The sequence below is a fragment of the Dunckerocampus dactyliophorus genome, chromosome 10, assembly GCF_027744805.1.
Source record: "Dunckerocampus dactyliophorus isolate RoL2022-P2 chromosome 10, RoL_Ddac_1.1, whole genome shotgun sequence".
Classification (NCBI taxonomy): domain Eukaryota; kingdom Metazoa; phylum Chordata; class Actinopteri; order Syngnathiformes; family Syngnathidae; genus Dunckerocampus; species Dunckerocampus dactyliophorus.
The window spans coordinates 28,577,768-28,604,985 of NC_072828.1; the positions used below are offsets into that span (position 1 = coordinate 28,577,768).

General features: G+C 41.4%; 1 protein-coding gene across 2 annotated transcripts; it reads right to left on the reverse strand.

Annotated features, from left to right (window-relative positions):
- Window positions 1–3,586: 3,586 nt before the first annotated feature.
- On the reverse strand, window positions 3,587–26,123 carry adcyap1r1b (adenylate cyclase activating polypeptide 1b (pituitary) receptor type I). Of its 2 annotated transcripts, none has more exons than XM_054790536.1 (14): window positions 25,838–26,123; window positions 18,813–18,949; window positions 14,908–15,010; window positions 13,956–14,069; window positions 13,712–13,812; window positions 12,325–12,422; window positions 10,589–10,721; window positions 10,322–10,475; window positions 10,193–10,253; window positions 10,051–10,120; window positions 8,104–8,195; window positions 7,898–8,027; window positions 7,425–7,466; window positions 3,587–5,658 (listed from the first exon to the last, which is right to left on the reverse strand). In XM_054790536.1, the coding sequence occupies exons 2-14, from the start codon at window positions 18,903–18,905 to the stop codon at window positions 5,281–5,283; spliced, it is 1,569 nt and encodes a 522-aa protein (XP_054646511.1). In that variant the 5' UTR covers window positions 18,906–18,949; window positions 25,838–26,123; the 3' UTR covers window positions 3,587–5,280. The 2 variants fall into 2 exon arrangements, with proteins under 2 accessions (XP_054646511.1, XP_054646513.1); XM_054790538.1 differs by having other exon boundaries at window positions 5,309–5,645; window positions 25,838–26,120.
- Between the last annotated feature and the right edge of the window lie 1,095 nt (window positions 26,124–27,218).

Sequence of the window (27,218 nt, forward strand, 5' to 3'; positions counted from 1 at the left end):
GTTCCGAGTTTTTTCTTGTAAATGTAAGACTTTATTCTCACAATATTACAAGTTTTTTTCTGGTACGTTTACAACTTTATTTACGTCTTTATTCCCGAAATCTCAGATTATTTTAATACTCCGTCGTAACAGGTATTGCCCGAGACAGCTGTGAAAAGACCTTTGGCCTTCCTACTTTTTTTCTCATAAATCTATGACTTTATTCTTGTAAATGTATGACTTTTATTCTCGTATATTTACAACTTTTTTTCTCGTAACAACTTTTTTTCTCGTAATTTTTCTCGTAAATGGAGGACTTTATTCTATTTTGGCCCTAATACTCTGCCGTAGTCAGTAAAAACTTTCGAGAGGAGCGAAGACATGAATTAAATGACACGTCTTTCGTTCATGTTTTACATTCATCACAGACTGCTGAGCCCCACTTTTACTCCCCCCACTGTGACGTGAAAAGGCAATTATACAATGCAATGAAGCCATTTAATAAAGATTACAGGGGAAATACTCAAAAATAATTTTTTCCACAATTATCTCGTCAGGCAAAGCACAATGAAAAAGCAACACATTATTTTTTACAACACTTGCGAACACTTGAGAGAACAAACAATTTAAAAGTACAGTATGCCTTCAGAGATTCGGTGATCTCGTTGGCCTACTTTTATTCCAGTCGTAGGCAAAAGAAAAACTTGCTGACGTGTTTTAAAAGTAAAATATAAACAACCACAGTTACTGTATAACTATTGTGCATGAATTCCATTTTCTGTACAATATTCAACAATTTGGCACAAAAGTGTAGCTACAGACCGAGCACATGTTTGCTAATGACTTACTAAATAAACTTACTAAATAAAGTGATTACAATGAATATCTTTGTTTGACATCCACTTGGCAACGCGAGGCTCCAAGTCCCAAATGAAAGCTAGAGTAAGCGATGGAAGTATCCACATAAAGCAAATAAATCTATGTAAAGACATCTATGAGCAGATGACTGACACGTACATCCAGACAACCACACCGTTGGTTTCCATCACAGCAGTACATGAAACACATTGTGGCACTGTCAGGTTCATTCACTGATTTAGTCATAAGCGTCAAACTTACTAAAGCATTTCTGTTCTTTGCGGTTTTGTTTTTTTAATGAAAAGAGTTCATGTTTCTTTTGTGCTTAACCTCTTAAGGCCTGGGCCATGTTGCTAGAAAAAGACCAAATCAATTGTTGGCATGAAAGTAAACACGTTGATGGCACCACGTTGGTGTTTTGCTGTATGAAATGATTCATGACTTTTGCTCGTCTCTGACTGCTCGGCCTTTGTCCATTTAAATGCTTGTGGTTTGAATTGTATTCTGTTTTGTACGTTTAAGTGCCTGCGAGTATTCTCATTTATCCAGGTCATTTTGTTCTCAGGGCACTGAATCGATCACAACTGGACTGTTAAGATTGTCTTAGAAGCCTTCACCAGTTCATGCTCAAAGACCAGACCGAAAAATAGCTGACCTATCTAGTCAAAGATAGGACTTTGAGCTTTAGAGACCCACCAGTTGAAAATCACTGTCTTAGAAGACATTGTGTCCATCATCCGAGCACCGAGCAGGCTTCACTAGTTCATGCTCCAAGACTAGGTTGGAAAGCTCTAGATAGGACGGGAGCAGCTCTAGATAAAGACAAACTAAAGACTGGATAGGACAGTACTTTAAAATAAGCACACAAAAGACCAAAGTGATGGCAACTACCCGGATCCCAGAGCAAATGAACATTTATTGCAGAGGCGTTCTGCTGGAACAGGTGGAAGGGTTTAAGTACCTAGGCTCCGTCATCGATCGGGGCACTGAATGTAATCATGAGATAAAGGCAAGACTTGGGGGGGCAAGATCAACTCGAGGCTCACTCAGCATGTTGTGGAGACTGCGAACTCCATAAATGAATAAAACTAAAACTCCTGAAAACGCTGGTGTGGCCGGAGGCACTTTATGGATGTGAGCTTTCAAAATGAGATGTTACAGGCGAACCTTGCGTATTGCCCATCGGACCAATTCATTTGTTTTGAGAGAAATGGGAACAGAACGGAGTGTCATGCGAAACATCCAGAAACGGAAGTTGCAATACTTTGTAAATGTCAGAAGAGCTAAGAACTTCTGCACACACATTTTTGAGGGTCGTATTAATGGACGGCGGACCAGAGGTAGACAGCTGAGACGGTGGAGCAACGACATGAAGGACTGGTCAAGAGAATCATTGACTTCATGCATAAGAACTGCAAAGGATCGATGTGAATGGAGAAGACTGGTGCAGGAACTCATGGTCCCCGACCCTCCGTAATGAGGATGAAAAATAGAGAGAGACAGAGAGGGGACAGTTCTAGTCTATTTAGATAGGACAGCTCTAGATAGAATGAGTTCAGGTTGTCTTGGAAAACGTTTCGCTCCAAGACTACGTAGGACAGTCTGACTAGATAGGGCCGCTCTAGAACGGATCTTCATCAGTTCATGCTCAAAGACTCGGTAGGACAGCTCTAGACTGGACTAGCGCTGACTAGAACTGACTAGAGCTCATCAGTTCATGCTCAAAAGACTGGGTAGCGATCGGTTCAATGCCCTGAGAACAGTTACATACAGATTTTAGCTGATGTTTTTCTAGTTACGTGGACATGTGTTTATTGATATCAATCAGTCACCATATCGACACAAACACAACCCAGCAGCCCCCAGTTCCGGGGTCCTGTGCTTTTAAAAGGTTAAAGGCACTTCTGGGGACATCGCCGAGCATATTTGAGTGAGACCAAAGAAAAGTCACAGACGACGTCGGTTGCCAAGCTAACAGAGATGACTGTGCAAAAACTGAGGAGTTGATAAAGTGGTTTTGGAATGACCTTGCGTCTGGGTTACATCATCCTCTGTGTGCTTCTTTGTCAGCGTACAGAAACGCATAAGAATATAGAAAATATACCGAAATACTCACAGGTGAAAAGAAAGTCTCTATGACTTGAATCCACGAAACGGTAGAACAGGTTGAAGCAGAGTCACAGACGGTTCCCAGCCTCGTTCCCAGCCAACGTTCCAGCAGGAGGGCACTGGGAGGTTCTGCTTAAAGTGTGGTGTGCAACATGTTATATTTACTGTATATACAGCAGAGTGTAAAGTGACTTTCCCCTGGAGGGATTATAATCACTATAATAAATAGAAATATTGAATAACACTGACAGAGAACAAAATGATACATCAAGAAGTGCAACACGCCAATTTCAACACGTAAAAAAACATCACATGCACTATCGTAAATTATTGGAAATAAAACTGTATTGACATTTTCTGTACGAGTGGCTGCTTAAAACCCCACAAGCATCAGTGGCCTCTTCCACTCTGATACCTTCCAGTGCTGAGATCTTTACCGTTTGTGTTTATGGTCGTATTCAGCAGACATCAGCACAGCACATACGAAAGAAGCAGGCATCAAACCCTGGTATACATTTGAACTTTTTTGGTATTTCCCTCCACTGTAGCAACATGTCCTTTCACCTTTTCCAATTTGCATTTGTTGGATCAAGATTACCCCCCCCCCCCCACCCCCCCCCCCCACCCCCACCCCCCCCATTTCCTTGGGTGGCTCTGATGCCTGTCTTTGTAGTAGTTGGTCACCAGTGTTGCACACATCTCAGGAGGGGTTTTGGTCCACTGCTCTTTACAAAAACTCCTGAATCCCGAAGGGTTTGAGGCAACAGAAAGTTTCAGCTGCGTCCACAGGTTTTCTATGGGTTTAAGGTCCGGAGACTGGCTGGGTCACTCCGGGATCTTAATGTGCTTCGTTATGAGTCACTCCTTTGTTGTCTTTGTTTTTTTGGTATTTCCCACAACCGTAGCAAAAATGTCCTTGAATTTTTTTTTATTTTATTTTGTTCCCACGCCCATCATCTTGTGAAGCGTCAACCCTCATGTTAGTCGGGATCAGTTACGATTTGTGCCAGCAGCGACAAAGGATTTTCAGCTCTGATACAGGCACCTGAGACAACCTGAGCCAACAGAACATTTACTGTACATTAGTGTGCCGGCTTTATCCTCACTCTTAAGGGGACACACACCACTGAATATACCTCCAGTGCTGGCTTTCTAGTAGACAATTATATGACCCCCCCTTAGGATTTTGTAAAGTTTTATAGTCTATATTTTTATGCTAGCTTTATTTGAACAGAGATAGAGCGAGAATATAGACAAACACCCAGAAAAAACATGAAGTAAAGGTTATAAATTCATTTGTATTTGATTGAGTTAAATAGGAATTTCAACCCAATACAAGACGTGGCTTAATACTTGGTGGAGGAACCTGTGTTGGCAAGTGCAGAGGTCAGATGTTTCTCGTAGTTGGTCTCAGGAAGGGTTTTGGTCGGAGAAACACATATCACAAACACTTATCAGGCCTGTGTGGTTAGGGATCAAATTCTTCTTTCGCTCAATCAAATACAATCAAATACAAATCAATTTAGAACCTTTAGTGACAAATTTTTTTATCCATCCATCTTCTATGCTGCTTATCCTCACTCGGGTTGTGGGTATGCTGGGACCTATCCCAGCAAGAGGCGGACTGGACTGGTCGCCAGCCAATTGCAGGGCACATATAAACAATCATTCACACTCGCATTCATACCTATGGACAATTTAGAGTCCCCAATTAACCTAACATGCATGTTTTTTTTGGAATGTGGGAGGAAACCGGAGTACCCGGAGAAAACCCAAGCACACACAGGGAGAACATGCAAACTCCACACAGAGAAGCCCAACAGAGATTCGCACCCAGGTCTTCACGATCTCCTGAAGGTGTGGCCAACACGCTAAACACTAGGCCACCGTTTTTCCAATAACAATCAAATACAAATTAATTTATAACCTTTAGTGACCAATTTTTCAGTTACATTAAAGCTACCATAAAAATGATGGACTGCCCGTATCTTTCAAGGGGGTAAACTTACAAAACCAGCAGGGGATCATATATTATTTTCCCAACTGTTTATCATAATGTCTTGTCTTAAATGAAGCCATTTTTATTGGCATTCGGGAAAACATCAAACTGGAGTAGATGTGTCATCATGGTAAATTACATTTGGGAAATTTGGCAGCCATTGTCTGTTTGACACCGGGCTTACTGAGCTATTTGGCTACAGTCGTGGAACCATCTCAGTTTGCAAACACCAATTAGATGGTTTGTACACATTCAACTCCTCAATCAAGAACTGTGCCAAACCTGTTTGGCATTCTCAAAATCCTCACCCAGATAACTCGTGGTTGGATTATGATTCACCTTGAAGCCTGTTGGGTTGTAAGTGTGGTTTCTATGATACTTTCGTCAGGGTTGGGGTCCGGATAGGGATTGCGGAAGCTGGTCATCGGGAGAAGGGTGGGTGTCGTAGGTTTGTTGACGTCAGATCCAGAGGCAACATCGACGCCGGTCGCGGCGTCACCAGCGGGGCCGCTCAAGTGGCTGGACTCTCGGCCTGCAGGCTGGACATGCGGATCTGGGAGCTGCTCTTGCTCAGGATGGACAGCTGTGTCCCCCCGTTCACTCCACTGCTCGCAAGCGAAGGGTGTCGGTGCTTCAGGTCCACAGCAAAGTACCTGTTCACCGTCCAGCTGCGCCATTTCCTCTTGATCTCCGACTGCACCTTGAGGGAGATACTTCACAAGGTCATTATTAATGGACCTTACTAAGAAGATGCTGATTATTGATGCTAGTATTATAAAATGATGTCACAGCATACAGTAATCCCTCATTTATCGCGGTTAATTTGTTCCAGACCCGAGTGTGATGAGTGGATTTCCACGAAGTAAGATTCTTTATTTATAAATAAAATATTTTCATAGTTAGAGCATAGAAAACCTGTTAATGACCTTCTAAAATACATTTCTTAACATTATTAGAGCCCTCTAGACATGAAATAACCCCGCTATAGTCACCTTTACGCTCGTATTACTCAATATAGTAGACATAATAAGAGTAAATAAGCTATTTAAAACATAAATAAGACTCGTGCTCGTGTGTGTCGTTATAAATGTGTGGTGGGCGGACAGGAAGTGACGTCAGGGATTCAGAGTTGAGTTTTAGATTGGCTTGGGTTACTGCAGCAACAGTAGCCCGTGTTTTTATTTGGGATTATTGTGCCTGCTGTGGGATTATTCAAACCTGCAATAAAAGCCTGTTGTTCCAGCAATCAAGTCTGCTGTTTGTGTCTCAACAAACATTACAGTGACATTACTGACACCTAGTGACCAGTGTAGTACTGCATATCATTCACCGCATCTTTGAATGTGTCTTTTGAATGCCTTATATATGTATTTTAGTACATGTAGCCATTTTTATGTTAGAATATGCTTAATTTAGGCAAAAAGTACGTGAAATTTGCTTCAATATTCATATTTTTTACTAATAATAGACCGTATTCCACCACAAAACAGCATAATTTGTTACTTAATATATTTTGGAAAACCGTGATTGAGTGAAGCCACGCAATTCGAACCGCAAAGTGACGAGGGACGACTGAATACTGTATATTTGATAGTGCATGGTAAATTGTTTATGAATAACTGATGAGAAATACGCCTCATCAATTGATCATCATAGGAAAAAGCAAGAAAATAGGGATGTCCGATATTGGCTTTTTTGCCGATATCCGATATGTCGATATTGTCCAACCCCCAATCTCCAATACCGATATGTGTAACATCACAAATCTCCTGTCGTGGAATTAACACATATCTGTTGTGAAGCTAATGGATACCGGATCAGCAATTAGCTTCTCGACGTGGGTGGAAACTAAATCTTGCGTAAGCAAACTACCGCATCTGCCTGCCGCTATTTCTGCTGGGGGGTTTTTCATATTTCCGCTACCCCATATGAATGAATGAATTGTGTGTGGGAATAGTGTTTTTCACAAGGTCGGCAAATTATGCTCTCAAAACAACGTTATAATGACCAAATCATGCAGTCTATGGGACAAATACTTGTACTATCACAGGTACAGTAATTAAGTCTTACCTGTGAGATGTTATTGCCTGGGATTTGGTTTGCAGCACACGAATGAGACATCTTCTCCGCTCCCACTCTTGCCACATCCAATGTGGCGGTGACGTTGACGTACGGCTCAGCGCTCTATGCGGCGTCTATATATACTGTATATGTCTATGAGCTACCCCGCTCACCATTAGCGGTGTTTTGACAACCCACCATGTTATGCCGTCCCGAACACGGTCAAGCAAATATATGCTGCATCTTGACTTCTATGGCGACGACAGTGTTACGTGCAAAAAACAATACCCATATTGACTGATGTCACATTTTTATGCCAATATCAGGCCGGTAATATTGGTTGGACGATATTATCGGACATCCCTACAAAAAAATATCTACTAAATAATGTTTACTGTGTTGTAAAGAAGGGTTTTACCTCTCCATTGAGAAAGCAGTAGAGGACAGCCACCACAAAGCCCTGAAAGCACACACAGAGGCCATAGTGGAGCAAAATGATGAACATCTGTCTGCATCTTTATCCAGATCATCACCACAGTTGAACCGGTCCCCCATTTGGCCCAGTTTCCATCCCTTAAAGAGCTAGTGGTGGCCTTTACACATACTGCACATGCCATCGCTTTTAAAATCTTCAAATTAGGCAAATTATTAGGTTGCCCACCTTTGACAGTTACAGTCTTTGTTGTTGATTTAAATTGAACAGTATTTGCACAGTAACTACTGACAAAGTTCAAAAGCATATTTAATTCAAGGGTTCGGGTTAGACTTCATTGTCACATCAGTTACCCTGGGCCTGAAATGAGCTTTTAAAAAAACACTAATTATTTCCTTACTCAGTGACCGATTGATGTTAAGTTAATTGGAGACTCTAAAATTGTCCACATGGTTTACCTGGAAGGATCCCAGGCCGAGCTCAAACACCAGCCGCTCTCTCTTGCTGACGTTCTCGGGGGAGAACGCAAACACGGTGTAGTGGATCCCAAAGAGAGGAATTAGCAGCAGAGTGGAACGTGCCAGCCTCCTGCCAAACAACAAGAAGACAAGCCTCTGTTACCCCAAAGAGGCGCAATGAAACGTTTTCACTCAATGACACTTACAAGTAAATACTGGACTCATTTCCTCCGATATCCGGGGACTGCAGTTTCTGAACAAGGATGATGATGATCCCGACAAAGAGGACAAAGTTGATCTGTACATGAAAACAGAAATATAGATAATGAATATCATCTCTATGCCAGTGGTATACATGCTAGCAGAAGACATTTGGGATGTTTTTGGTAAAATACTATTAGCTCATGTCAAAGATGTGTGACGTTTCATACATTATAGGTTACATTGCTCCTGGTAAATTTACAGTAAATCTGCAACTAATTGAGACGGCCATAAAAATGTCTATTTTTAACAAACGGCTCGCTCCTCACCCTCCAAAATGTCCCGCTAGCTTGACGTTGACATTCACGTCCAATTTCACATCAACATTTGCAATTAGAGTGTTTTAATCATTAGATTAGGTTCAGCTCCAGAGCCCTCCCCCCATGCCTCACACACTTCTAAAGCGCAGTTCCGAGTATAAAATGTTTAAGTACTCATAAATAATCAATGATAATGTCAGACGATCCATGAACAGACGGAATCTGAGTCACGGTGCAGAAGTTATATATAAGTGTTGCGTCTAATGGCAAGTATGGTGCTTTCAAGGGCCGCCCAACAAAGTGCGAAATCTCAGCGCTTGACGAAAAAAACATTATCAGTGAAGCATAAAGACATAAACATGAAAAAATAGTGACATGTGACATGTATGCTCTATTATCACGTGTTTATGAATGGTTACGAACAAAACATCTGCAAATTTGCGGGACCGTATCACAAATGTCACTTTTGTGTGTGCAAATGTGCTTTGCATTAAACCAATGAGTATACAGTCATACCTCGTTTATCACGGTTAATTGGTTCCAGACCTGACCGCGATGAGTGAATTGCCGCAAAGCAGGATTCAATAGATACCTTCGTAGTTATGGCATAGAAAACCTGTTTACAATCTTCTAAATACGGTTTTTAACATGATTAGAGCTCTCTAGACATGAAATAACACCCATGTGCTCACCTTTACACGTGTATTACCCAATATAGTGGATATACTCAGAGAAAATAAGACATATTAGACATAAATAAGATAACATAGACTCACATGTTAGCAGATCCTTGTTTTTTTTCTGGACAGCGTACATCCTGTGGTGGCTATTGTGTCATCATTGTATTGTAATGACGGCTTTAAATAGCTTTACACTCCTAATATAGTACAAGTTGTAGCTTTAATAAGCGTAAATAAGCCATTTAAGACGGAAATAAAACGCCTGCTCGTGTGTGTCACAGTGATTGTGTTCCCTAGGGGCGGGCGGACAAATGTGTGGAGGACAGGAAGTGACGTCGGTGGTGCAGAGTTGAATTCTCACATCTAGTGCTTGTCTCACCAAACAGTTACTGACACCTACTGGCCAATGTAGAATACTACATGCACAATTAAAATGCTTCTTCTGCCTTGTATCTGTATTCCAGTTCATTTAGTTAGTTCATTTAACCATGTTTATGCTTGAAAATGCTCCATTTAGGCCAAGAATAAGTACAGTTTGCTTAAATATTCATTTGCAAAATAATAATAAGAGGCCATACTCAACCCCAAAAAGAGATCATTTATTAGTTCATTTTGGAAAAACAGCAATAGAGTGAGGGCGCCATGTTCAAGGGATGACTTTATATTCATTTAAAACCATTGAAACACTGCCATTTATTCAGTGTCTTATCAGCATTTTTGCGATTGTGACAAATACGTCACGTCAGGTCTTCCATTGCAGTTTTAGGGCTAAAATCCCAGTAGCGTCATTTTCCCAGCTTGTTTATATGAATTCTTTGAAGAAATATAATAAGAACAGTTCAACTGTAATATCTGACACTCCATTAAAAGATTACAGATGTTAAATGGATTTAAAATGAGCTTTTTAATGCAAAAAATGAGCTAGCTCCCTCACGTGTTTCCAAAAACGTACCATAATCGAAGCCAGCACGGGTCCCTTGATCACCCACCAGATGACAGCATTGTCATTCATGTCCCAGCAGCTGAAAGAGCAGCATTGTTTATAAACCACTCAGACTACCTTGAGCTAGAAAGAGAATAACATAGAATCCTACCCGATATCATCAAAATGCAGCCTCAGCACTGCCCAGATGGTTACACACAGGGTGGGGGTTCCTGGCACAACAAAACAAACATTAATCACTGAAGATGCAACTCAACAGCTGTCAGGTAAGGAGCCTCACCCCAGCCAATGATGATGTACCAATAGAAGTATCTCCTTTCTGGAAAGAACGTCTCCACCAGTAAGGTGAAGAGATAAAGACCCTCGATGAACAGCCAGAAGTAGTTCGACAGGACGCAGTAATGGAAGAACACCATCACTGCCCGACATTCCAGCTTCACGGGGATAAAACACACACATGTGAGTAGAGGGATCATGGAGGACACACACACACTATTTGTCAGCAATCATCACCAGCAGTAGTGTCATGTGTGCATGCGTTGCTCACAGTGTGTATGAAGCAGTGCTCGCTGTCCTCCTTGGCGTACAACACGCCGTCTTTGATGAAGACGGAAATAGCTCTCAAGATGAACGACACAAATAGATTCATGTGGATGAAATTCCTCGTACAGTGCAGCTTCCTGTGCAGAAACACCAGACGGATGGTGATGATGGTGTTACGCTGACAGGCAGGTGCAGTGGGGTTAAGACGTATTTGCTCCCCTGCTGATGTTGTATGTTTAGCCCCTTACAAAGATATGAACAGTACACAGAGAAACAGAATGTAAAATAAATATTATTTGGATTTGATTGAGCTAAGTACTTGATTAACCTAACCCTAACCCTAACCCCACCCCCTAACCTAACCTTAACCCTACCCAACCCCTAATCCACGAACCCTAATTTCCATGTGTGTGTCCATAAAATACACAAATTAGTTATGTCCCTTTCGGAAAGTACTCTCAACTTATTATGTCAGGGGTGTCCAAACTTTTTCCACCTAGGGCCACATACTGAAAAATGAAATGATGCAAGGGCCACTTTGATATTTTGTAAAGCAACAGAATGTAGATGCTAAGAAGTTTCAAGAAAAAAACTGCATCTCAGCTTGGTGATATCGGTGAAAAAGCCTATTATTAGTATCAACTCTGCTCTTTGCTTTTTTTTCCCCATTTTTGCTGTTTTTTTTTTTTAATTTTCCAAATATATGAACTTTCTTTTTAAGTAATCTTTGCATATTTTTTTTATATTACAGATTAGTCTCATATTATTTTGACTTTATTCCCTCAATATTATAAGTTCTTCCCCAATCTAATTTTCCAAATATTACAACTTTATTTTGTTTTGTTTGTGAATGAATGATTGTTTCTCATAATATTGCGACTTTTAAAACAATAACATGTATTTTGTAAATATTTCAACTCTATGCTACTAAGATGACAATATTTTTACTCATAAAATTACAAGTTACATTTTTTTTCTCATTAGAATACGACTTTTTTCTCTTGATATTTTGACTTTATTCTCATAAAATTACAGCTGTTTTTTCCATTTCTGTTATTGTTTTTCTAATTTTCCAACTATTTCAACTTTCTTCTTGTAATATTTCTTTGTGTAATTACGACTTTATTCCCAAACTATTTTGACTTCATTCTTGTAACATTATAACTTTGTAGGCAACCTAATTTCCCAAATATTACAAATCATTGTTTTGTTTGTTTCAGTGTTATGACTTTTTAATTACCTTTTTCTTCAATATTTCAACTTTCTGCTACCAAAATGACGTTGTTTTTTTCTCATATTACGACATTGTTCTCGTAAAATTTTTCTTGTTAAATTACAATTTTTTTTCTCATAATATTATGTTATTTATGTTGCTAATTTTTCCACTTTTGCTGCTGCTGTTGTTTTTTTTTTTTATGTTTTCATGTTAAATGACATTTTTAGTATGTGCTGCAGCGCCACACTTTGCATTATGTGGATAAAAGACACCTCTCATCCAAACAAACCTCTCCACCACCATGAGCAGCACCAAAGGGCTGTCAAAGGACATGAGTGACAAGATTGTAGACCTGCACAAAAATGGAATGAACTACAAAACCAACAGTAAGAAGCTTAGTGAGAAAAAGACAACTTTCTTTTATAATAAAGCTACCATAAAAGTGGACTGTTCATATATTTGTAAGACGTTAAAGCCACAGTACATAATACTTATTTTACCCACGGTCTAGTGTGTACTCTTACCTGAACCTGCACAGGATGACCATGGCTGTGGTGAGGGACACCAAAGATGTGCTGTAGCCAACAGTATACAACGCCTTCACTGACAGATAGTACATGTCCTGGTCGGGCAACACAAGGCAAAACATATTCAGCAAACTGTCTCTCTGATCTCTCAAGGCACACAAAATGTCATGGAACCTACCAAAAGAAAGATTAGACTCTCATCTTTCATCAGAAAAAAAAAGTTTATTTCTACCATTTTCCGTTCTTTAGTAATAAGCAGTAGAACATACGTAAGTTTCAGGAAAATATTAGTTCCCGACTACAAAAAGGGATAAAAATAGCTTTTTGTGAAAAGATATATTTCAAGCATAACTTTCACTTTGACGCAAATATTGTTTGCTTTTGTGACAGCTCAAATATCTAAACAACGATACCAACATAAACGACACAAAAAAGGGATTGTTTTACATCAAAAGAATAATTTATTTACAAATATAACACCATGAACTATTTACAATTTTCACATTTGGAACTGAACTATGTTGTGTGTGCACGCGTGTGCGTGCGCGTGCATGCATAAAAATGTCCCTACAATTCATAACCTTCTGCACGCTACACTCCTCCACGCTCTCACTTCCTCCTTCCGGTCATGTGTGATTTTTCCATCTATGATCCCTGCCGAGCTCTTATCAAACACACTTCTGCCACCTTGTGGCCATTTTTGTGGCTTAAAATTGCTGTGAGAATGCCATATATCGGAATGGTTTGAATCGGTTGAGAAATGTGCAAAATATCAAATAACGTAAAACGTGGGATCGAAAGCGCATGGGTAAAAGCGGCCAAAATGAGTTTCCTCCAAAGGGTGGCTGCGCTCTCCCTTAGAGATAAGGTGAGAAGCACTGTCATCCGGGGGAAACTCGGAGGTGAACTGCTGCTCCTCCGCATTGAGAGGAGCCAGATGAGGTGGCTCGAGCATCAGCTCAGGATGCCTCCCGGACGGCTCCTGGGGGAGGTGATCAGGGCACGTCCGACAGGTAGGAGGCCTCGGGGAAGACCCAGGACACACTGGAGAGTGTCTTAACTGGCCTGGGAACATCTCGGGTACCGGGTACCAAGTACATCTCGGGTACAAAGTACCCAGGGAGAGGGAAGTCTAGGCTTCCCTGCTTAGGCTGCTGACCTCGGGTAAATTGAAGAAGATGGATGGATGGTAAATGTGGGGATTTTTTTGGAATGTTTGTTATTGGAATGGTTTGAATCGGTTTAGAAATGTGGAAGTTATTGAGCGAATTTTGGTGCTCCTCAGCATTCACATAATACTGAAAACATTGCTTGTACAGTTGTAAGTATTAAGGTTTATTATGATGGAATGAAGTCTCATTAGAATAGTTGTTTGTGTACAAACCGGATGACTGCTGTTTCCTTCGTATAAACAAGCGTCGACGTAGTGAGGGAACGTCTCTGACCAGCCAAACTCAGTGCAGTTACGACTGACCTTCCCCAGCTCTGTAAATGCAACATAATCACAAACTCGTCAACACATCAAATTGCATTTTTGCTACAAGTGGCAGATCAGAACATCACAGAATGTACCGTATGCACTTTTGTGTACGTACAGCATGTCAATCTTTCCGTTATTCTTAACTCACCAAAGTCTTCCTCACTCATGAACTGGGAGAAGAGTTCAGGACAGTTGACCTCGACCACGTCACCAATCCTGGCAGGTTGCCAACACGTCAGGTTGTCCCACATCCACGGACACCCTGAAGACACGACAGGTTGATGACAGTGTGAATGGTTGTTTGTCTATACAGTATGTGCCCTGCGATTGGCTGGCGACCAGTCCAGGGTGCACCCCGCCTGTCGCCCGAAATCAGCTGGGATAGGCTCCAGCATGCCCCCGCGACCCTAAAGAGGAGAAGCGGCATAGAAAATGGATGGATGGATGCATGGACATAATTCTAAGTGATGAAGAAGTTAATAGTTGACAGAGACATAGTTGGATAGTGAATGAGTACAAACATGCAATACTTCAAGAAGTCCTCAGAAATGATGAGTTAGTAGTAAGTGCAAGAATGATTAGACGTAACATTGTGTACTTTGTAAACACCACCCGCTTGTACTGTTTCTTGAAATCGCTCATTTTAGTGCAGTGTGTATTGCCGATAAGCAAACTGCTCTTTTTGATGACCCCGGTGGTCGTGATCTTCCATCCATCCATTTTCTATGTCACTTTTCCAAATTAGGGTCTAATTAGGGAGTACTGTATGCTGGAGCCTATCCCAGCTGACTTCGGGCGAGAGGCGGGGCCAATATAAGTGGCCAATAAGGGCACATATAGACAAACAATCATTCACACTCACATTCATGCCTATGGACAATTTAGAGTCGCCAATTAACCTAACATGCATGCTTCTTGGAATGTGGGAGGAAACCGGAGTACCCGGAGAAAACCCATGCACGGGAGAACATGCAAACTCCACACAGAGATTCAAACCCAGCTCTTCCCACTTACCCACCGTGCGGCCCGGTCGTTCAGTAAATTGAAACATACAATATGTTGACAAAGTAAATAAAGAAACAACAAACCAAAAAACCCACCAACTTCTGGATCATTTCCAGCCTCATCCAAGGCCATCATTTCTAAGCATTTATCCTCTTCCCTCTTGATGACACAGTTGGAGGGGGCCTGCTGGCTCGGAACCTGTAAAATAGTGTAAGCACACACACCACACAAGACAAAGAAAGTGTCACAAGGTTGCTTATTGCAGGAAAAATGCTTCATTGGTTTCACTGTGTGCTTTAACAAAAGGATGGAAGAAGTCTCAGTTTAAGGGGTTGGGGTTCTAGGCTTTAAACTCTGTCTAGACCTTTTTAAAACCACAGGACCCCGGTACAGAGCGCTGGTATTAGTGATCAGTGACCAGATGACCAGTGACCAAATGTCCGAGCCACCTCAGATGGCTCCTCTCAATGCGAAGGAGCAGCGGTTCCACTCCGAGTTTCTCCTGGATGACAGTGCTTCTGACCTTATGTGTAAGGGACAGCCTAGCCACTCTACGGAGACAACTCATTTCGTCCGCTTATACCCGCAATCTTGTCCTTTCGGTCACTACCCAAAGCTCATGACCATAGGTGAGTGTAGGAACGTAGACTGTCCGGTAAATTGAGTGCTTTGCCTTTCAGCTCGGCTCCCTCATCACCACAGCAGACCGATGTAGAGTCCGCATCACTGCAGAGTGTAGATTCACGTTCCATCCTTCCCTCACTTGTGAACCCGAGGTACTTAAACTCCTCTACTTGAGGCAGGATCTCATCCCCGACTCGGAGATGGTACTCTACCCTTTTCCAGGCGAGAACCATGGACTCGGACTTGGAGGTGGTGATTCTCATCCCGGCCACGTCACACTCGTTTGCGAACCAAACTATACTGTATTGTGAACTGAACCAAAAAAGCCTTTGATATAATAATATTTTTACATTAGAAATTAATTTTACACATATTTTGGAAATAAATCAATTTCAGCAAAAAAAAAAACTGAAGAGCCATTCAGTAGCCAAGTCTTTTTCGGGAGCCGAACCAAAAGAACCGTCTCCCTTAAAAGAGACAAAATTCAAAGACATGTAAAGGTTGCCATCTACAGTAAGGTTAGATATTATTATTATAATTACACCTATTATAATTACAAGTCAGTCTGTTAGATCAGAGCATTTTCAGTCTAATAGCTTTCCATCTAAAGCCTTCTTGCCTCACACACTCACACAGCACAACTAGAGTTGCACAATACTCACAGATCGCCCATGGAAAAGTACTGAGAGGAGAAAATAGCAAACAGACACACTATCAGCATAGTTAGCACCAGTTTGAGTCAGTCTCTCTCACACAAACTTAACTTTTCAGGCACACAAGCTTAAGGTTCACTTTCCAGAGGAGCGCTGCTATAATTACTATGTACACTTTCATTCTGGGCTCTTTCCTCGATATTCCTCATTGATGATACTGTAAAAGCCCAGTGCTGCAACCAAATATATTTCTCTTATTTTTTTATACAATTTGAAAACCCGTCAAATTGTGTGATAACAATAACAATGTGGTCCAAAGAACTGTGAAACAAGGCTACGGAGAAGTAATAGTCATTACATTAACCAACATCATCCATTTAGACCTTGTACATGCACACTAAAATCTGATTTATTTTGCATATGTCTTTGTGTGGGCCAGGGTTTATGAGGTTAAACAAACCATGTCAGAGCAGCTGGCACGCTCCCCAAGCTGTAAGCTAACCAATCAGAGGACATGTCTCAAGTGAAAACAAAGCAAGTCATATATTTAGACATGCACTTTTAACATTGGATTGTGCCATCTGTTAAGATCTGTTAAACAGCACTCTTTCTAATTGTACCCTTCTGTGGCCTCAACACAACGGGGACCAGCGTCATCCGTGATCCCTGAGCTGAGTGAGATTCCACACAAGGATGTCCCATCCTGAGAGGCTTTCCTCTCTGGCCCTCAGTCACAGCTGTGTTATGCTGGATTGACATCGGGACTCAGGGGGACGAGTAACGGCTGGTGTGCGGAAAGAAAACAATCCTGCATCGCTGTTGTGGCGTCAGCATGGAAACCTGACGACACATCACAACTGCATTGTGTGCAGCATGCGTTTATCCTTGACGCCAAGTCATGCAGTGAAGATTTACCATTGTAATAAAGACTGGATTGTTGATGCATTGTCTGGAGCAAGTGTTAACATTCTGTATCCATAACTCTGCTGGATGATTCATGAGCCCCGGGGCCATTAAAGAGTCAACATGAACAAAATAACCATAAAAACACTAATGTCTGACTGCTGTTATGTTATCAATTCAATTCATATCAGTCAGTTATTGGGTTTGGCAATCCTCATCCTCATTACTTACAGCGGGGGAAATAAGTATTTGATCCCCTGCTGATTTTGTACATTTACCCTCTTACAAAGATATGAACCGTCCATCGTTGGAGGTCCATGTTTGACAGTAGGGATGGTGTTGTTGTGCTCATATTCACCATTTTTCTGCTTCCAAACACGTCCAGTCCACTTGATGCCAAAGAGCTCCGTTTGGTCTCATGTGACCACATCACATTCTCCCATTCATGTGTTGATTGTTAAACATGTGTCTTCTTTAGCAGGACTTCAATCCATTACAGCAAAGTGTGTTACCAATGCTTCTCTTGCTGACGGTTCTCCCAACTCCCTTGACATCATTAACCAGCCCCTCCCTTGGCTGGTCCCTCACCTTTCTCACAATCATCCTTACCCCACCAGGTGAAATCTTGCATGGAGCTGCAGTGAGAGGGCGATCTTGTCCCTGGGGTCCCAGCTCTTTGGTCTTGCCAATGGTGGTGAATAGGTTTGAAAGGAAAAGGCTGTTTCTGTGACAGTCGATGTGTCTTTCGCATAATGAGTTGAGATTAGGAGTACTTTCTTAAAGGGACAGGATGAGTTTGTATGTTTCATGAACCCATAACTGGTCTGTGGGGGTCAGAATGCTTGCTGGTTGGTTGGGGATCAAATACTTATTTTACTAAATCAAATACAAATGAGTCTATAACATTTATTTAACGTATTTTTCCTGCATGTTTACATTCTGTCTCAGATTACCATAAAAACGATGGTCTGTCCCAATCTTTTTTAAGAAGTTAACTCGGAAAATCCAATGCTTATTTTCCCCACTGTACCATATATACAGTACTGTATAATAATGGTTCATGGTTCATGGTTTTAATTCATCTTGAACATGCATATAAGTCAAACAGTAGCACATCACATAATACAGTTCACAGTTTTGCATGTCCAAAAAGGAGTAGGAAGAAGCAAAGCTTATTTAATTCTCACATCAATTCACATCACATTCACATCAATTGCAATACATTTATTCACCTCTTGTTCTTCCAGGTATGCTTTGTAAGACTACATGACAATGTAGTGCGATCATAACCAAGGTTTTCACTTACAAGGCCACGCTTGACACCCAACGGTCCATACAGTGTATACTGTACACACAGTCCTGTGATCTGTGACCTAATTAGATGTAGAGAAATGATGTCGGATATGACAGATATGATTCAATTAGTCACAGGACATTAGACAGCACAGAAGCCCGCTGAGTCGCCCTTAAAATTGCAAGACTTGCCTCGTTTGGCCCTCAAGCACATTTATATGCACGTAAAACTTGTATCAGGGACTGACGTCTAGTCCTCTTGTTCAAGTCTTCTTCAAATCCTACAATTCAATGTTGACATAGGCTGTAGAATAGATTGTGTTCGACCTTAGAGGTTTCACTGTCTATGTTTCTTTCTTCATAACTCCCAGCCAAAGAGACCCTACTCTCCTCATACTAGGGTTAGACCTTGGACACCCTCATAATGTAGTTAATTTTGCTGTAATCCTGCAAACAGACCTATAACAAATGAGACAAGGAAACACATCATCATTGGTAGAGAAATGCCAAAGTATTATTGTTCTTACCAGCGGCAAGAGGAGAAAGACGGTGAAGAACAACAGGTTGAAGTGAGCAGTTAACATTTTGCGGTTCTTTTCCGGTAGTTTGCTTCTCAGCATGGCTCGGCGGATGACGACAGCAGCAGGCCAGCTCACCTTGGGATCTGAACCAGACAAGAAGAAAAACTTGAAATGTTCACACTCTGATCATATGATTTCCAGTCACACATCTATGCATACGTAACCCGCCCGGTCCAGCCTGCCTCGCGTTCAGCCCAGGCTCAAGGCAGGGTCCGCACAATGAGAGTTAAAAGCCTGAGCTTTTAACTTGATGTCCAGCGTGACTATTAAGGCGTCAGGGAGTGAGGTATACCAACGTGCTCTTACACATAGCCTTGGTCATTCTATTTTTTAGCGAGAAACAGTTACGTTAGTAAAAGCTAGGGAGTTGAAAATCATTGGTTGTGGCACAGAGCTGAGAGAACAATCAAGCAGCCGATCTATGGGATGGAGCCTACAAAATTCCCGAAGGTGGGAACAGTCAAGAACAAGATTCTTTCTTGGGCGGAAACTCTCCCAGTCCACCAGATACTGAAAACCCCTTCCCCTTCCTCTGGTGTCTGGCTCTGGCTCTGATAGTGTTAGACCCTCAATGATCCTCAGAGGAGCAGGAAGATCGGCTGCAGGGCAAAGGTGACTCGTGGTGACGGGCTTGGCTAGGGACACGTGGGACACGGAGTGGATCCTTTGGGAGCCCGGAAACTTGAGCCTGAAAGCGTAGGGTTTTATCATCAACTTGACTTTGAACAGACCAAAGAATCTCGTCGCAAAGGGTAAATCACAAGAGGACAACCAAACCCTTTGTCCTGGCTGGTAGGATGGAGCAGGAACTCTGTGCTGATTGGTGAGTCTTTGGTTGCAAGCAGCAGAAAAGGAAAGAGCAAGGGCGGCACGGGCATTTCTCATTTTCCATAATGCAAATTATCTGTGAGAATTTGTACCACTTCCACATTTGTCAACCAATTCAAACCAAAACATTCAGCTCATTCATGTTACCTATTTTCCACAAAAATCTTACTTTTCCTGTAATTCCAGACTTTCCACAGCACATAGCCCTTTGATCTCGAGGCTACTTAGTGCTTTCACATTTGTCAACCCATTCAAACCATTCCAACACCAAAACATTGACTTCAAAACTGTTGGAAAACACTCCCTGGTTTTCCCAGAATTTCACATTTTCCTGCCCCTAAGCATTTAATGGGCCAATAAACTCCTTTTTTTCATTCCAAAAATTCCCACTTTCCCCATCATTCCTCATTTTCCATACAGCATTTGAGTTCTTCAGCATTCACACACAATTTCTCCACATATTGCTTTTTCTAGTCTAGTGTAGTATTAGTCTTGATTTTTCTGTAGCTCTGCCTGTTGTTCTTGGTTTGTACTTGGTACAATCCTATTTTTGCTTGAGTATTTTTTACAGTCGTCCCTCGCTATACATCGCGGTTTCAAACATTGCTGCCTCACTCCATCGTGTTTTTTAGAAAATGTATTAATTCATGAATGGCCGCTGTTTCATGGTTGAATATGGACTATTATTAGTCCAAAAATACTGAAAAACAACGTATATGTACTATTCTGGCCGCTAGGCGTCAGTAATGTTACTTGGCATAAGATTAGATTATGTTCACACCGCATGTAGTCAGACATGGCACGTCCGACACGACATCGTTCTCCTCTTATTCCATGTGGAAGTGGTAAGGTGTGGGCTTCTTGCTATGTCCTACTTCCCCACTTTCATTGATATACAGTCTTAAGTTTACAATAAGTAAATTGCAGGGGCTAACTAGTTAGCTTGGTAGCTTGCTATGCTAGCGGTGGTGTCCCTGCAATGATCTCGCAGCCTGTGCATCAGAGTTGAGCAATGTTCTGCAAACAAAGAATAATAGGAGCGTAAAGGTGACCATAGGGGTGTTAATTCACGTCTACGGGGCTCTAATAATGGTAAAAATTGCATTTAGAAAGTCATAAACAGGTTTTCTTTGCTCTAACTACGAAAGTATTCCATGCATCAATATTGAATCCCAGTAAATTCACTTATCGCAGTTGGGTCCGGAAACAATTCGCCGCGATAAACGAGGGACGACTGTACCCTTAACCGATTGTTTTTGTATGCATTCACAACTCAGTACCCAGCCTGGCTGACACAGGTAGTCGTGTTTGTTTAGCTGGTATTTTGTTTGCCACAAATGGAAAAGCATGCAAGTACCAAACATACATTTGTTTCTGATTATGCCTGTTTTACAACAGGACATTTTGTCACAACACCGAAGCCTGTACTGAGGTATTAGTGCATGACAGTGAACGTTTATCCTGTCATCAAGCAGGTTGCAGCCTAACTCTGCAGGCCTAGTGGGGTTTCATGAGTAAAGCCAATATCGCAGAAACAAGTATTCAAGCTTTGTTCCCCAAGGAGAGCTTGGCAGCTTGGGCCTCCTACTCCACTATAGCCCTGCCAGAATCAGGCTCCTCCCCTTGCCGTTGTCAACAGCAACAGCTGAGAGAACGGCTGAGTTCAGATTGGAAGAGGACCTCATGGATCAGAAAGCCCCTTCTGCTTATTCTTCTTCTGTGCTTTAAATAGAATCTTGTAAAACTCAAGTATGTAGTTCTATAGTGTACAGTTTTGGTTTGTCAGATGCTTGAATATTCCTAGAGGGATGTTTCACCAAGGCCACTCATTGACCAGTTTTTGTATAGTGTGTATGAGTGAACGTGAATGCGGCCGTTCATAGGCACATCTCTTGTATAAAGGTAAAATACGGATAGCAAGTTGGTTGTGTGAGCAGCAGCTGGTCAGGAAGATTCTCCATGGGCTGTAATCACTGACTTAATGAGTAACAACGCCTTTCATGTTCACTGTCAGTATGCGTGTGTGTTAATGGCCTAAATTGTAACATACACAAGATGTTTAAAACGAGACAGGCCTACTCAGCATGCAGCATTGAAACACTGGTATTTTTTTTATACCTAATATCATCTTATTGCAATTAAAATGTGAAAGTAAATATGAGGATGCACGGCAGCAAGAGGCCAGTGGGAGACAAATACCAAGAAGACTCAGTGGCCCCCTTGGGAATTGAATTGGATGTTTGGGATAAAGGCAAACATTCCAGTGAAAGATGAATTCTTCCTCTCAAGAGTGAGGAAGCGAGAGAAACGTGGGATGATCATTCGACACACAGTCCAATGAATTCCCACATTTTCTGTAATTCCATACTTTCCATCACAACGTTTCCATCGAAAATGAGTAATATAAGAATCATTTTTATGTTCCACCTTCCTCAATTAATTCAAACCAGTCACTCTATCTATTTTTGGCATTTTTCCTGGAATTTCACATTTCCTGGCAAGCCCCAAAATAACCATTAAAATGAATGTTATTTTTCCACATTTCTCAATCCATTCAAACTTTCAAACATTTCAAAACATTCAGGATAACAATTTCACAGTGTCCAAAATTCCCAATTTCATGCCCAAACATTCCCATTGAAATAAATGTCTTTTTTTCCTGACATTTTTCCCACATTTCTCAACCATGCGTCATGCAGCATCAAAAAGTTCAGGATAACAATTTCCTTTTCGTTATTTTTTTCTCGAATTCCACATTTTCCAGCCTAAAAAGAAATGCTATTGAAATGAACATCATTTTCCCACAATTCTCAACCAATTCAAATAATTTCAGCATCAAAACATTCAGGATAACAATTTCCCAGTATTCCTGGAATTCCACATTTTCCAGCCAAAAAATTCCCTTTGAATGAATGTAATGAATGTAACTTTTCCACATTTCTCAACCCATTCAAAGCATTCCAGCATCAAAACATTCAGGTTGACTTTTCCTGGTTTTCCCAGAATTCCGCATTCTCTGTCCAAAAAATTCCATTGAAATGAAATGAATGTAATTTTTCCACATTTCTCAACCCATTCAAACCATTGTAGCATCAAAATATCAAAGCAATTTCCCAAAATACCCACTGCAATGAATGTCATTATTCCACATTTCTCAACCCATTCCACATCAAAACAGTCAGGTTAACAATTTCCTAGTTTTCCTGGAATTCCACATTTTCATGAATGTAATTTTTCCACGTTTCTCAACCCATTCAAACCAGGCCAGAATCAAAACTTCCAGGATAACAATTTCCCAATTTTTCTGTAATTCCACATTTTCCAGCCAAAAAATTCCCATTGAAGTGAATGTCATACTTTCACATTTCCCAACCTCTTCAAACCACTCCAGACTAAAAACATTCATGGTAACAATTTTCCGTTTTCCCCAGAATTCCACATTTTCCAGCCCAAAAATTCCAATTGAGATTAACCTAATTATTTCTCATTTCTCAACCCTTTTAAAGTATTCCAGAATCCAAACATTCAGGATTCCAATTTCACAGTTTTCCTGAAATTCCCAAATTTTCCAACCCCAAAAATCCCATTCTGAAACAAACATAATTTTCCCATATTTTCAACCTATTCAAACCATTCCAACATCAAAACATTCAGGACAACAATTTCTCAGATTTTCTGACATTCCAAATTTTTCCGCATAACAAAATTCACATTGAAATGAATGTTATGCTTCCACATTTCTCAACCCATTAAACCATTCCACTCTCCAAACAGTTTTCCTGAATTTTGCATTATTTGGGCCCAAAACTTCCATTAAAATGAATGTCATTTTTCCACATTTCTCAACCCATTCAAACAATTCCAGTATCAAAACACTGAGGATGACAAAAACCTTCCCAAAATTTCCACTTTTTCCATAACTCCACATTTTCCATACAGTATTTTCAGTTCATCTTCAGCTTGTCAGCATTCACACACAATTTCTACATAAATTCCCATTTCCGGTTGGTTTATAAACATTGTTTGGTGGGAGACGTTTTTGTCCATAACCTGGTGTCAGGGTGTTATGCACCAGGGCTGATCATCATCATATCTCGTTCTCCTTTCATTCTTGATCTCCATGCCTTCCTCAGAAAGGGGGTTAAAAGGGCCCCCTGTTTGGAATCCGAAGTATCATCAGCTCATGTTAATCTAGCGTTGGTGTGTCTAATTCTCAGTGGATCGCTCAAGTCCGCTGCTCTATATTCAGCCCGAGGATTTATGAGAGGAATGAATATAGAGAGACATGACATTGTCTTGACTATTTTGGGATAGGAACAGGAGGAGCCTATGAATGAAAAGAGGAGGTGAATGAGACGGAACTCATCATGTTTCAAATTGCTGACAAAACTGTCAGATCACATTGAAACTAAAGTACAAACAGCGTTGATGTTAAATATCATCAGCATTAACACAACAATGTGTAGTAACGTGACCTTAAAACAATACTTTTAAATCAGAGTTATGTTTTGAACGAAGGAGAACAAAGTCTCTGTCAATGGCAAGGTGGATCAGTTCGTGCTGTATAACACTCATGAACATATTAGCGCCATTAAAGGTTGCTTTTAAAGCGTGTGGGAAATCTACATTCCACGGGCCATATAAGAACCAGGAGTGAACCATTAGCATATTTCTGAAATGATGGTCTCATCGCTTTCCAGTGATATACTGTACATGTCATTACGTTAATCCAAGGGGCTGCAGCAGCACAGCAGCACGGCTTTGATACAAAGCAGAGTGGGGGTTTGTTTGCAAAGAAGGACGGAGAAGCAAGTTCTTTTGAGTTTTGCAAGAAAAGTCATATTTCTTCGGACATTTGGGTATTTCTTACCAATTGTTTTTTCCACGTTTCGCCGCATTTTTGCTGTCGATTGTGGTGGGAAAATGTATCATTTACAGATTTAACTTCAGTCACGTGTTATTTGAGTCTGTCTGTCTATGGGCTCTAAGTGTTACGTTTCAATACAAGGTGTCTCTTCATGTAAATGAAATGACATCAGGTTGTTGGATCAGGCTCTCTCTCAGATGCTGCCTCCCCATAAAGTACCAGTTGGGGGTCCTGAAAACACCTGTTGACACCCAAGTGTTACCTTTTGATGTAATCTCTTCCCCACAAGACAAAGCGGCATCTAGGAAGTGATTCGTCTCCTTTACAATGTAATTCATTTGCGCACTATGAATTATAAGGGTTGCAGCCAGGAAGCCACTCGTTGACGTAAGCTCTCGCCAGACGAACCGGCAGAGGAACCAGCGGCGAGGAGCGATTTGCATTTTTTACAATGCAATTTATTCGCATGCAATGGAGTATAAGAGTCAGTGTCAGGAAGCCACTCGTGGCCAGACATCTGCAGACCGCCATGCACTCTGTATGTTGGCTGACCCTTTGCAAAGGCAATTGTACACCGCTCAAGTTCTGTCTTCATTTCAGGGGTTCTCTTTCTTAATTAGGATGGTATTTTTCCTACAACACGATACACAGTTGATTCAGGATGTGAGGGAATTCATTGACGAAAATATAGCAAGTTTAGCTGTAATACTTGACACCCTATTAAAGCATTGAAATTGTTCAATTGCCTCGTGTGTCAAGCGCATGGAGACGATGTTGAATTGGCCGCGAGTAAATCAAACGTAGTTGACTCGTAGTCACAGATTTTAAAACAGGCAGGCTGGCAGACAACGGGAAATAATGTCAGTTCATTTTTGGGCGGGGGCTGAACTCATAAAACACATTTAAACAACAATGGATGCATAACACAACCACTTTTTAAAACAATATAACATGACCTTGGGAAAAACGAGGCTCTAAATCAGGTTCACAAGAAACCGACCTGGCCTCAATGTGTCCACCAAGTGTGGGGGCTGAAGATAATGCATGCATTAATTCCACGCATTGGGTGGCTTTCAATATTCCTGCTGCACAACCAAACAAGAAAACGGCGTGCTGACAGAGGGTGGAGGGGCTGGTGGGGGGGGACCTTCTCTCTCAACCCAGCAGACATGCCGCAAGATCCCAGCATGTCTTCCATAATCTCTCACATTGAAGCGTGACGTGGAAAATTACGAATAACATGACAGCGTTATTTTCTGCCATGTGGAGGTCTTACCATTTTATTGTCGTCTTGTCGTTCCCGAATAAAACTCCTCCGCTGCTCCCGTGAATGCTGATGAAGCCTTCCTTCTGCAGGAGAAGAGAGGTTGTAGAAACACGTAACTCCAAGGTGGGAAGCAGTGCGGTCCAACGGCAAAGGCGAGTGTTTTTTGGGAATGATGTGTGTTGTTGCTGCAGTGGTTACGGATATTAGTATGTCCAGCAACACCACGCGGGGGATTGACGCTGGCTTTGCCTTAACACTCTCTCTCTCTCTCTCTCTCTGTCCCTCTCTTTCTCTCTCTCTCTCACACACACACACACCAAGAAGCCCAAATCCAATTGTGCGCGACCGATGTGTGAAGGATACATGCTTGAGGAAACCTTCTGTGTGTAGAAGAAAGAACATGCAAACTAAGTGTAACATTGTCACATTTATTTTTCTTAACAGAGCTCAGGACCTTGGAGAGCGACCACCACGCTTTCATTCAATCTTCTACGTCATGTAAACCTTTTACAGCGCGGTGCTGTAAAAGGTTTACGCCGTGCATACTTCATGTGCGTGATGGTGGAAAAATAAAATGAAACGAAAAAAGAAAAAAAATGAACATAAGTCCGAATTAAATCAAAATGTGCACCGAAGCTTCTACAGCCAACTTTGTCTAACTACAAACTGACCTCAAAACTACCAGCCTGACGACCAGGCTAAAGGCTAGACCATGACTCCGATTCCATCTGCTCATGGCTCATTATCATTCAATAGTGGTGACTACTAGGGATGTCCGCTTTTTTGCCGATATTCGATCTGCCAGTATTGTCCAACTCTCAATTTCCGATTCCGACGTCAACCGCAACTGATATGTGTAAGATCACATATCTTCTGTTGTGGAATTAGAACATATCTGTTGTGAAGCTCATGGATACAGCTTCAGCTCCTGTAAACAACATTGTAAAACATCTGAGAAATACTTGCGATTAGGTATGTCCAAGCGTGACTCGAGGAACTCCACTGGTTTGGTGAACCCGGCGTCTCGCCTTTTACCGGCGCCGCCACGAGTGGCTGCCTTTCAAGCAGCTCTGTTTGTTCTCCTGCTATTATCATCTTTTAACTAATATAGTTTAGTCTATGGCAGCAGAGCCGGCGATAAGATCATAGCTAAGCGCTAGCAAGGAAGTGGAGACTCAAGCCTTCTGTACCTTCTATAATCATGGGAAACGTGAATTCACTACCGAACAAGATGGACGAACAGTAAGAGTAACAGTCACGCAACAGTAATTATTGCAAGTTGTGGCTCAAGATCAGCCTTCGCTACCTCAAAATTAAGGCAGAAATATAACTCCATAGATGTGCACCGTCAAAAAACGCTGCTCATTAGGACTGACGGCTTTAACGAAGC

What these genes read in the sequence shown, in the direction of transcription:
- adcyap1r1b (XM_054790536.1), bottom strand. Translation starts at nt 18,905, where the DNA reads ATGCTGAGAAGCAAACTACCGGAAAAGAACCGCAAAATGTTAACTGCT. An exon ending in CCGTGCTGGCTTCGATTATG is followed by an intron (nt 8,196 to 10,050) that starts GTACGTTTTTGG and finishes TTTCATGTACAG; the next exon opens with ATCAACTTTGTCCTCTTTGT. An exon ending in ACTGCTTTCTCAATGGAGAG is followed by an intron (nt 5,659 to 7,424) that starts GTAAAACCCTTC and finishes GACCTTGTGAAG; the next exon opens with TATCTCCCTCAAGGTGCAGT.